The sequence below is a fragment of the Raphanus sativus genome, unplaced genomic scaffold (assembly GCF_000801105.2).
Source record: "Raphanus sativus cultivar WK10039 unplaced genomic scaffold, ASM80110v3 Scaffold0478, whole genome shotgun sequence".
Taxonomy (NCBI): domain Eukaryota; kingdom Viridiplantae; phylum Streptophyta; class Magnoliopsida; order Brassicales; family Brassicaceae; genus Raphanus; species Raphanus sativus.
The window spans coordinates 1-13351 of NW_026615796.1; the positions used below are offsets into that span (position 1 = coordinate 1).

Below are 13351 nucleotides of genomic sequence, written 5' to 3' on the forward strand. Positions count from 1 at the left end.
AACTTGTAAGTACACCAAGCAAGGTAAGTTAAGCTCTAACCATGAAAGGTGTGTAACGTACATTGAGTTGTACCAAAATATTATTGGGCGGGGTACCTTCTCACAAAAACAATAACAAGGTTCATTGCTCTTATATTTTAAGAAACAACAGCGGATCAACTCTGTATTTCTTAGGACTAACATCATCAATCCCTCTCCTTGCCGCTACTTTGTACAAACCGTTAGGTCTAGTTAGCTGGTTTCCATCATCAGCTTTCATGTTCTTGAACACAATCATCGCATGTTGCTCAAGCAACTCAATCCCACACAATATCTTTAGAATCCAGTAATACTCTTTCTTATCCAGAAACTTACTATAACATGCTGATTACATCTCCTTCACCCGTAAACGATAACCATGAGTAAATCGGGCTTCAACCTTTGGGCCTTACAATTGGTTAGCCCGTTTCCGGTGAGACACAAAGAGAAAAAAAAACATAAAATTGACTATCGTTCGGGGATGTAGCTCAATATGGTAGAGCGCTCGCTTCGCATGCGAGAGGCACGGGGTTCGATTCCCCGCATCATCTCCACCTTCTGTTGCAGTTTTCTTTTGCCACGCCAGTTTTAATGGCATCAAGAAATACAGAACAGTCGCATCCACAACGTATTTCTCATCTGAAACCGATTCTATCACAGCCATCGCCATGAGTTCTCAAACAACAAAAGTGATGATGATACACTCTAGCTCTAAGTAAGTCGGACATGACAGCTGAGGTTAGTGTTTCCTCCAACAACCCACCTGACGTTCAAGAAAAACACCACAGGAAACTAATATTCTAAATTCATAACACTCTACACGAGGAATCCATTGGAAAAAAGCTCCTTTTTAATCATCAGTTATGGAATATACTTGAATCAAAAAAGAAACAACAGTTTCTAGTGCCTGTGATGCCTCCGTAGCATAGTGGTATTGCGTTCGCTTTGTAAGCGAAAGGCCGTGAGTTCGATCCTCGCCGGGGGGGCTTCAAGAGATTTTTTTTTTTATGTTTCAGTTTTATTAGGCTTAATGTGATTTAGAGATGTTTTTTTGTTTTTATTTTTTATTGGCCCAATGTGACTTTTTCCTCCTCGTAGTATAGACAAGAATATAATAAGTTTGGGATCCAAATAAGTTTTACATTATTTGTTGCATATAATATATTTATAATTCCTGCTTAAAATTAGAATAATAGAGATTTTAAAACCAAAAAACAAGAGATATTAATGCATACAATTTTATTTATTATCGTTTATGAAAAAACCGATCGATGTCACTATATTTGTCTGCTTCGACATCCAAACTACAATAATTTTTGTAAGCTATACGAAAACCACATAACTACAATATATTCTAGGTACAATAACATGTCAAAACAAATTTGCCTAGTTCACATTATTGATCTCTTCATCTTCGCGTAGGTATACAAAGAATATTGCCCAAATTAATGTTTTTTTTAAGTTGGGATCCAAAGAAGTTTTGCATTATTTGTTACATATAATATATTTATATCTCATGCTTAAAAGTATAATAACAGAATAGTTAAACCCAAACTGAAAAGATATTGATGCATACAATTTTATTTATTATCGTTTATGAAAAGCCAATGATCATTATAGTAACATGCCTCGACATCAAACTACAACATATACTTGTAGACTACAACATTATAGTAGTCTGCCTCAACTTATGTCGTATCTGAGCAGCAATTGAGAAAAAAACTGCTGATTAAAAAAAACATGCATCAATTCAATCATCAACATTGACTTTAATCAGATCTGAGCATAGTACACGAATACTAATGAAATCAATGTGAAAATTTGAGATCTGTAATAATATTCATCAAAAGTCAAAGACTTCCATCAGATTCAAGCACTAACACATGAAAAAAACTGCTTCTTAAAAAGAAATTTAAAAACATGAATCATTTAAAATATGTTCATCAAAAGTCAGAGACTTTGAACACATCTGATTGCATAGTACACAATATTAAGAACAACGAAGTGAAAAATTGGCTTCTGTTATAATCTTCATCGAAAGTCAAAGACTTTCATCAGATCAAGCACTAGCAACAAGAAAAACCTTGAATTAACAAGTATAACCAGAAACACGATTAAGATATGACTATATATTTTCTGAAGAAACAAAAACAATTTTTTACAACAAGAACAAGAAAGAAGAGATTTAAAACGTTAAAAATTAAAATGCCCCCATAAATTCTAAATGTTGATAACATTATATATGTTTTCTTCAGACTTATGTTTGAAGTCGGTTATTTTTTGTTTTTCAGACTTATATTTGTTTTTTCGGACTTATATTTGTTTTACTTCTTCTTATATTTGTGATCTTTTCTCTCCTAGTCTGTCAAAGGACAATTTTTCAATTCTCTGTTAAAGCCTGCATCTGTTGACATCTGGTCTCTTACTCAAAGGTTTAAATAGATTGTGAAGAACTAGCCCTGGTGCTTTTCAGAAGCTAAGGAAACATTAACGGCAAGACTTTGTTCTATAGATTTTCTGAGTAGTTGTGTATTTGATTTTATCATTTTGACTGTCATGTTGTAACAAGTTTTCACATGTTGTAAGAGATATTAATGCATATAATTTTATTTATTATCGTTTATGAAAAGCTGATCGGTGTCATTATAGTAGTTTTCCTCGTGATCAAAATACAAACATATACTTGTAGAATATACGAAAACCACACAACTTCAATATACTTAGCTACTTGAAAAGTGTAAAAGCAAGCTTGCATTGTTCAATCTATTGAGTGAGGAGGACCAGGAGGTTAGGATGGATGGATCTTCATCTCCAGTTTTATGCTCCTTTTGAGGAGAAAACTATTTAAATACTAATCAAAAAATGGTATACACGTTTTTTGGAAGATATAGTTGATAGTATTTTTTGTGTGCCTACAAAAAAAATGAAATATGTACCATGAATAATAGCCTTTGCAAAAAAAAAGGAGAAAACAAAAAGAATTGCATGCCTAAGTGAGTGAATTATGTTGAAAATGAAATAAAGTGGACCTGTTTTTTCCTCCTCTCTTAACTTTGAAGCATGCTGGTGTTGAAAAAAGGAGTATACAATCATATGGACCATATCTATATTCATTTTACATAAATCATTTATTGACACTAAAAGATTTTAAAACTCATATATTTTCTTAGCAGCAGAGTAATATATAACTCGTACTAATACTGTCATCATCCAATGCCCATCTTGATATTTATACTTATATACCATATCACATGCTCATTTTGATGATAAAAAAATTACTGTCTATTGTAAATTACATTAGAGAACAGATCTAAAAGGAGAGATATACATGTAGGTTGATGAAACATTACTATCTAAGAGCAAGGGCAATATATATACCCTTTTTAGTATATTAGAGTACATTTGCAACCGATCTATAAGAAGATATGTTGTGTAGAATCTTGGTTGAAAGAAGAAGAAAAATCAAACTACTGGCAAATCTTTGAATTTTCTTGACAAGTATGTACACATATATGATTTATAAAAAAGATCAAAAGGACCACACCAAAAAGGAAAATAAGTTATGTTTTCAAAACCAATAATTTACTAATGGGGATAAATGGCCCTACAACTTGAGAAGAGGGAAAGAGAGAGATGACTATAATTAGAAGATTGGGATCGGTGCTTGACTGCAATTCAGTTTATGTCTTAACTGCTTCTCTTCTTTCCCTTTCCTTCTCTGACCCCTCCAATCCCAATATTCTGTACCCACCATCATCTACCATTCCTTTTCTCTAAATATTTGCTTTTTATTTGATTTTGGTGGTACTATGACCAAGAACTTGAGGTTACAAGGAGTTCGACTCATATCGTGTGTCAATTTTACACATCACAGATTGTTCAGTGAAATATAACCTTTACATAGAGAAACACATGATGCTATCGTGTACACATTATTTGTGTATGAAAAAGTAGATGGGGTTAATTGTTTATGAAGCCTTCAATTAAGATTCAGAATCTGGTATATCGAATAGGTAAATACGTACACGTAATTGACATACATTTTTGAATTTTCACAGACAGCCACAAACACGTGAGTGTGAGTGTGAATGTAATTATGAGTATAAATCCAACACATGTATTAGCTCTCTTGTTGAAAATCAGTCCACTGTCGACTAAAGACCACCATGAGAACTTTGGAACTTTGATTTGAGGAATAAATCAAAAGTCAGCAATTACGGAGATGAGATTGAGAAATAAGCTACCTGACAATCTCAACTAGTTTCCCTTACTTATATATTATACTAGTGATATTCCGGCGTTACGCGCCGCATTTGTATGTTTTTTTCTTACTTAAATTTATAATTTATTATATGGCTTTAGTAAAGAAAATATGTAAAAAAATAATATTTTCTGATTTTTTATAATGATTAGCGACCGTAATATATTATTTTGTTTGAAGTTATTTAGTTCAAAGTAAAATAGCATAAGTAGTTGTTACTAATCGATTTAATAAAAATTATTAGTCATAAAAAGGTTTTTTAGTTGGAATCTTAAATACTCGTGTCATAGACAGAGCTTTCTTTCAAGAAATGTTTAAAAGTATTAAATCTTAGGAAGTTGATTAACGCATGTAGAAACACCACCTGAGAAAGAAGATGATGCATAAGAAAACTACTACTTTAAAAGTAAGCAATCATTAACTGGTAAACTGAAATAAGAAATCAGGGTACCTTCCCATTAATCAACAACATATCAACCCCAATATCTTTCTCCTTTCTTAACATTTCAAGCTTGCCAAAATTGTTGTAGCCTAGTTTGAACATTTCTACACTGATTTGTCTTTAACTCCGAGCAATGAAACTGGAAATTCGACAATGATTGAATTGGAAAAAGTAAAGGGAGTATCGTCTGAACTCTCACACCATCTATACATATACAATGAAACTAAGAAAGCAGGAACTAAAGAAACATTCAATAGGAGATGGTGGAATGAATGTGATTTCTGGATTGATTATATGAATGATACGTCGATTGCGTTAAAGAAGGAGAAATGTAGAGGATATATTTTCCATTGTCAACATCAAATACAAAAAAATCCTATAAACTAGTGTTTTAAAACCCGACCCGGACACTGAATCAGATGATTTACCGAATCACTGGATCATTGGATTAACTGCAGATGAATTGTGGGTTAATAAATAAATTAGTTTTATTATATAATAATATACTAGACCTTGACCCGCCCGACCGGGCGGGTATTTATTTTTCTGTTTTTAAATTTTGTGTTTATATTAAATGATGAATTTGTAATATTTGCACATAAATTCCGATTGAAAATTAATTTTTGCAGTTATAATAAAACTTAAAATTAAAAGTTTAATAAAAATATTTTGATACATAATTTAAATTTCTTAATAAAAATAATATAGAGGTGGGTCATATTTTTTTCTAATTTCAAAATCTTAGCATCCCAATAAAATAAATTTATAAATACATAAAATATATAAACCATATTTGGAACAATATTTCTATCAAAATAAATTTGTTAAAAAAAAATAATTTAGCGATGTTGTTGTTTATTTCTAGAGTTTGATCCCGTGACCGTATAAATATTTGCTTCCATTTTAAATTTTTATTTGTACTAATGGTATAATATATATAATATATATATATATATATATATATTTAAATTAAAATGTATTACATAATTATTAATAAAACATTTTAAAACATAACAATTTTTATTTATTATTATATTTTGTGATTTTGATCGTCTATTATATCACAGTGTATCATATAAACAAATTCAACATTTATAACTTATTATATTTATATTATGAAACCATTATACTAATAATATATGAATAAATTATTTTATATTTTATTTAAATATTATATAAATTGATTATGATGTGTGATTTTTATTTTATTATTTATACCAATAAATATTAAAAATATTTAACATGTTAAAACGAAGTATATTGGGAAATCTATTTTCGTAAATATTTGATTAAGAAAATCTATTATTTAAATTAAGAAAATACATTAAATTCTTAAATCTATTATTTAAATTAGGAAAATATAAGCATACTTAAATATAAGATCAATAAAGACAAGTATACTTAAATATAGGAAAAGACAAGCATACTTAAATATAGGTTCAATAAAGACAACTATAATTAAGGAAAATGCATTTACAAATCAGAAAAGACAACTATAATTAAGGAAAATTAATTTATTACTTCAGTGGCATTCTAATGTAAAAACTTCAAAAACTTAGGGGCATTTTCAAAGTGTACTTCTATTTTAATAATATAGATTAGCTATGAAAACAAAATATATATAAAAACTAAAGTTAAGAATTTTAAGTGTACATACAAAATATTAAGAAACCGTTTAGACTATTTAAAAAAGTTGTAACATAAGAATTATGACAATCTAAAAAAATCAAGACATTTTCCAATCCAAAATAAACGAGAATTAAAACATTATTGTAATAAATTGTCAATAACAAAAATAAACTAACACCAGATCATATCAACTAATTTTGATTTTCTCTAAATTTTAAAACTTACCAATAATTTTTTTCTAAATTTGTCACTTCATCATTTTTGGGATATTTTTCAGTAAGAGCATTCTCTAATTTATTATAATCAATCTCGCCTGATTTTTCTTCTTCAACAATCCAAACTCTGTTTTGTAGTTCATATGATCATATGATATTATTTTTTTTGATCTGTAAATTAAAAATGTAATGATTTGTATTAAATTAAATAAAAAACTAAAATTAATTTACTCACCTTTCTTGCCAAAGTAAATTGTAGTGTAGGAGTATAATAAGTCTCATCGTGCTTCAGTCTGTTTTACGGACGTGCAGCTCAAGCACAATCATGACTCACTTTTTTTGCAAACGTAAAATGTAGTGTAGAAAAAGAGGAAGACAACAATAAAACTGAAATTTTTCAAAATTTTAATTAGAAATTTAAAATATAAAAAAATAATTTCAAAATATAACTTAAACTAAAAATAGTAAGAATAAAAATTATATATTGGTTCAACCAGTGCTGCAATAAAACCCAAACTCGATTTTTATTGGGTCACAGATTTATCAGTTCAATTACGGATCTGGGTCAGATTCAAAACACTCTTATAAACGTTTGGACATGTATCAAGAAAAGTTAAACCTCATTCCCTCCATTTATTTCACAACTAATACCAAAATTCATTAAATTTAAGTTGAGAAAATATTTAAATTATTAAAAAAAAATGCCACATGGCATTTTTTCCCCCAAAGAGATAAAAAAACCAACTTTATTAGTATAGATATGTATGTGTATATACATAAATGCTCACTTTCTTAGTAAATTAATACTGACTTATGTATAAAGACGTGTATGTACGTGATCGTGGGTCAGTGGGTGTGATGCATGTTAGGGTTTTTACCAACTCATGTCCAACTCTAGATTATTTGACTAACACGATATTGTCCACTAAGAATCCGAAAACAGAACCTGCATGAATTTGATTCTGGGTTCTTTCCAAAAAGACTTAATCAGAAATGAACATTTCTTTTATATACTATATATTATTTGTCTAAACTTACAATATGGAATTTTGTTTGCATTCACAATAAATCTCCTTTCAAACCAAGTACTACAAGAACCCATGGCTTTCAATCACCAGCTAAATCTGGTACATTTTTGTAACGTTATAATCACCAAGATGACTTTTCATTTAACCCTTGTTACACCATTAAGATTTATTCACCTAATATTTACTACACTGTTAGGCTATTCACCATATAATCCTTTCAGCACCGTTAAGAATATTCCCCTAATTTTGTATTGTTGTTATAGAGACTTTCGACACAAGTCTCTGGCACCTTTAATCGCGAAGTCATTTTGAGGATGTTCCTCCCACAACTGAAGTTTCCATGAGCTTTGACTGGTCTCTGCTGTGTACCCTCTCTTCCCATCGAATGTGACACTACTTTGAAATTGAAAGGTATTTTGGTTTTCTTGCAGATTTTTCGTTATCCCGGCTTTGATACCAATTATTAAGTTTTTACAAATCTAAGTACAACTTTACATTGTCTGATTAATACGATATTGTCTACTAAAAATCCGGAAACAGAATCCGCATGAATTTGATTTTGGACTTCTTCTCAAAATGTTTCGTACTAATCAAAATTGAATATCTCTTTATATATTAAACATTATTTGTCTAAATTTTTAATGTGAGATTTTGTTTACATTCCAATAATGTATATATACACACGACGCAAGGGTTTGGCATGCATTATATATTGCAATATATATATACTTCTAATAATGTAAATGTGTAGAATATGCATGTGTATATTTCTATTTTATTTAAAGAAATTTGCGCACTCTCTACCTAAATATTAAATTATATTTAGATGTATACATTTTTTCTTTGCATCCCCATAATTCGACTCATACAAATGGCCTATAATTCGACACTGTACACCCACTTTTCTTTTGATTTAAAGTATTTATCTAATATCATCATTCTTTATGTATTATACACCAATTCACTCTTTATTTAATACATTCCTAACATGCCGGTACAAATATACGTAGTTGTTTTTTAAAGAAAATGAATGCTGGTGGAGATACAATTATTGGAAACTTATTGGTGTTTTATTTTATGACTCATGCATGAAGAGCAACGACACCTTCAGTTTCCTCTATTTTGATTGTGCAGAATATAAAATTCCAAAAAAAAAAATTCCTTTAAAAAAATTCTAAACTCAAACCCTAACTAGTCACATAATTACTAATCGAAATTATATATGAAAATGCAAGATTATACATTATGTTTAAAAATTCTGTACATGCTTATAAATATTTATGACAAACCTATATATTATACTATACATCTCTTTTATTTTAGTAACTATATTGTGTGTATATATCCATCAATAATACAGAATAAAAACTAGGATAATTCATAAATTCCAAAGCAAGCAATAGCTAAAACCATCTCCAGTGTGCTTTTAAAAAGAAAAATATATAACAGAAATGATTTTTACTCAAATGTATATCTCTAAAATTGCATTCATCTAAGACCAATCAATGACAATGACTATATTACAGGGAAATATACATAGACATATATAAGCAGCAATTTCGAATTATTAATATCTTTGTTCGAATCCAATCCAAAATTAATCAAGATTATTGAAATTCTATATACATATTATATAATCCAATCCAACAATACAGAAAATATAAATATAATATAGAAGAATACGTATGCATGTAACATATGTATGTATAGTTTAAATTTATGAAGCTTTCATGAATGTGAATCATTGTCACTACTATGACGATCCATATCATGATTATTCGAGCTCATCAAATGATGAAGCGGTCTAATTAAACTTGAGTTACCCGTCATCATCTGTTGCTGCGACGCTGTATTGGCATTGGAGCCAAATAGCTGAAGATTCCCAGCTCCATCAACGACATGATGATGTTGATGAGAACCTCCGAGGAACGACGGATACGTAGGAAATAGAGAGCTCATTGCCGGAGGAGGCAGATTGAGATTATTGTTGTTATTATTAGGAACATTGGATATTGCGACAGTAACGTTATTACCAGATTGGTCTAACGAATGTTGAAGATGTCCGAGGTTGTAGTAACAGGAAGTATTGTTGTTGTTGTAAGGATTGGTCAGAGAGAAATGGTTATGGTTCATGTCGAACCCATGTTCTTGATGATTACTGTCCTCATCTTGTTTGATCCACTTCCCTTTATCAAGATCAAAACTCTCTCTCGGTGTTGTTGTAGTTTCCGTGATTCTTGATCTTGTTCTTGAAGAGGAGCCACCAAGATCCCAACTTTGCAAGAACCCAAGATTAGTACCTGGAAATGCTGATGTTGGTGATGAGACTTGAAAACTTAAATAACCACAAGCTCATAACTATGTAATTATTTTTTGTAGCTATTCGTAGTTATAACGCAAACAGCAACATGTTCCAAAAAAAAAAAATTCAAACAGCTACAAAAATTTAGTCAATAGTTACAATAATTTTCGTAGCTATTTTCAGTTTTTGTTTTCTTGTAGTGTGAGAATAATTAGTATACCTGGAAATGCTGATGTTGATGATGATTCTGCGAAGATGAGATTTGGATACATTTGGTTAAACCCATGTGGGAATTGTAGAGGAGGGAGCTTGTCGACGTCATCTTTTGCTGCTTCGAGTAACCAATCAATGACTTTGCTTGGCTGACTCAGCCCTAATCTATCTTGAAGGTCGTAAAGCTGAATCGCTGTTGGTACGGACAACCTTATCCTACGGTCTCTTAGGCCACGGACTGTGCATACTTTGCTGTGCCTGTCTTTACCACCAAACGCTTTTGAGACTCGGACGATTCTTGGATTCCTAAAAGCTGACGTCCATTGCCTCGATGATGATACCGAGCTAGGCTGATTATGCTGCTCCAACATGTTGTTTAAGTTTACTTGATGATTGTGATTATGATCTCTTTCTTGCTTTGCTTGATGAGACTCCTCTTCATCGCATTCTCTTGATCTCATCTCTATTAGTTCACTCAATTACTAGATCTTTTCGTGTGAAGAACAGATCTGAAACCAACAAGATAGAAGAAAAGTTAACCAAATTAATAACATTAAAAGGGAAAAAGTTTTTGTTATAGGTAAAGTGATGGAATTGTTGCTCTCTTCAAATGTTTGGAATCAAGATTCACATGAAAATATCTAATTGATATATTTCTTGGTTTGCATCTAAGAAATGAAAAGTTCAGATAAGAATTTGAAATTCAAGCAACTACATGTCACATGTTCTTACATCGATGGAAGATTGGTAAGCTTGAGTTCCTAGTTCAAGGTCTAGTTTGACAGAGAAGAAGAAAGTAGAAAGAAAGAAAGAAGAGATAAGAAGGCAGAGGATATGTGTGAAGTTTTTTTTTGGTAACTCGCATTTTATGTATATTATAATGATTGGGAAAACTACATGATAAATAATTTATTTATTTATTTTATATATTCATATCGTTAGGGTTTTATTTTGGTATGAAAAGAATTTATGCACATGGACAAAAGAGGAGCAATTTATGTAGTGTATCGATACTCTGATGTGAATGTGTATGTCTCGTCTAACACTCACAGTCACTGAGTCACATAAGAATTTTACATGTAAAACTTTGCAATAAATTTTAAAATATTTTAGTATTCCATTTCGATTCCCATTCGTGGGTTTCAACTTGATTTTGAAATGGCAATTCCATTGCTAACAACAATTCTAACATTAAAAAACAATTATAACATAAAATTGTCTTTTAAGAGAAAGCATGCGGTAAAAACCGTTTAAAATCGTTTAAAAAATTAGTAGCATAGAATTGTCAATTGTGTCAAACATGAGGTTGAATAATTGCTATAATTTAACAAGAGGTTTAAACATCTAATATATTAAAACTAAAGTACAAATAGTACTTACCCCTTAGAGTTGCACAAAAATTACAATGGCATGTCACTCCTTTTAATTAAAGATTATCCAATTAAATATAACACATACCCAAATAATATTTATTATCTTGCCACGCAAATCCAAAACGTGATTCTCTAACATATATTTCGCTTTAATTAACTACATTGTCATATAAGTCAAAAACGTATTTATTAACTTGCCATATATTTCGCTATTATTAAAACTATATTGCCATGTTAATCTGAAACATGATTAATAATTTATTCTCATCAAAAATAAACTACTTTCCCATTATTATTATCTAAATATATAGATGACGTAGATCCTATGTGTGATTACTCACAATAACTAAATTGAAAAAAATATTATAATTTTGTATATGAGTAACATAAATTTGACATAAACGAAAAGTTTCGAATAAAATTTTGTATTACTAGCTGTTTTATACGAAATAAAAAAAATTCATACAATATTAATATATAAATTCAATATGACTCCTTTTAATATTTAATAAATATTGAACATATACTTTTGTCAAAAAATAAGTTGACCATTTATAGTATAGATATAATTACTAATTTTAACATTTAAATAGAGAAATTTTCTATATTAATTTAGATTTTATATATTAAAAACCACTGGATAAAAGAGTTTTTTTTTACCTCCTTTAAAAAATATTCTTTGAAACATATTTTAATCATTTTAAGACATTTGGTGATAAAAACTTAAAAATGATATTGAGAGAATTACCCTTATAATATTAGGGTTTGAAAACAATATAAAATTAGTAGAAACAAAAACAATAATAAATATTTGAATGTATTAGTAATCATTTGTTTGTGATATAAATACATTCAATACGATAATAATCAAACAATAATCTAATATCGTTTGATCACAGTTAATAAAATCCAGTAATTACCAATGGTTTATAAGATAACAATGATTTTTATAAATTAAAATAAATAGCCCTGTCGGAACACGTCAAACTTTAGACATGTATTTATTAAAAAAATAAAAAGTCAGATATGAACTTCATATATATATTTAAATCAAAATATTTGGAATGTAATTTAATAAAACTTAAAAGTATATCTTAATCTCTAATATTTACATTTTTGCTGTTTAATATATCAAAATAATTGAATTAAAGTCTGCAGAACGTGAAAACAAAATTTCTAATAATTTGGAAGCTAAGCGCGTTGAATATGATACAAAAATGTCAAAAGAAAATAACATATTAATCTACAACATGAACACAAGAATCAAGTTGACAACATTATCAAAAATTAAAATATATAAGAACCAAAATATAAATACCCGTGCGTCCGCACGGATCAAGCTCTTGTAGATATTAAAAGAAGAAACAACAGAAAGGTAAAACAAAGTTTAAATTGTAAAAACTACAAATTTTATGATATAAATGGTTGAATTACAATATTAACGAAGCAAATTAGTAGAACTAGTTAATTTACTGATGACTCATGAAGAAGTAGACTTGTCAAAATAAAATAGTCGAGATTTGAGAAATGCTGTTTACAAAAAAAAAAGATTTGAGAAATGCTTTTATTTATAATTAAATAACTTGTGGGTTATATTTTCATAAAATGTATAGTTTATGTAACAAAATATATTATTGTATATTGACAGCTAGAGAAGGTACGGGTCTCTCTCTGAAATAGAGAATGGACCAAAGAGTATAGGTTTTTCTTTAAAGCATCTAATGCTTAAATTCTCACAAAGAGTTTTGTGGACCACTTTTCTCTTCAATGTATATTTGCCACTGAGATTTTTTCCCGCAACCACTCCATTTTGCTTTCCTCTTCGTATCCAACTTGATCACTAGCTACCATAAAAGTCTTCTATAACTGA

At 29.4% G+C, this 13351-nt stretch overlaps 1 protein-coding gene and 2 non-coding genes across 4 annotated transcripts; 2 read left to right on the top strand and 1 right to left on the bottom strand.

Annotated features, from left to right (window-relative positions):
* The first annotated feature begins 495 nt into the window (after positions 1–495).
* Positions 496–569, top strand: TRNAA-CGC (transfer RNA alanine (anticodon CGC)). Its single transcript has one exon. It is a non-coding gene; the product is annotated as a tRNA-Ala (tRNA).
* Positions 570–932: 363 nt separating this feature from the next.
* TRNAT-UGU (transfer RNA threonine (anticodon UGU)) lies at positions 933–1006 on the top strand. The gene has a single exon. It is a non-coding gene; the product is annotated as a tRNA-Thr (tRNA).
* Positions 1007–9200: 8194 nt separating this feature from the next.
* LOC130502271 (transcription factor TCP5-like) lies at positions 9201–10955 on the bottom strand. Of its 2 annotated transcripts, none has more exons than XM_056997047.1 (3): positions 10841–10955; positions 10116–10617; positions 9201–9893 (listed from the first exon to the last, which is right to left on the bottom strand). In XM_056997047.1, exons 2-3 carry the CDS (start codon positions 10567–10569, stop codon positions 9322–9324), a joined length of 1026 nt encoding a protein of 341 aa, XP_056853027.1. In that variant the 5' UTR covers positions 10570–10617; positions 10841–10955; the 3' UTR covers positions 9201–9321. The 2 variants fall into 2 exon arrangements, with proteins under 2 accessions (XP_056853027.1, XP_056853026.1); XM_056997046.1 differs by having other exon boundaries at positions 9201–9902.
* Between the last annotated feature and the right edge of the window lie 2396 nt (positions 10956–13351).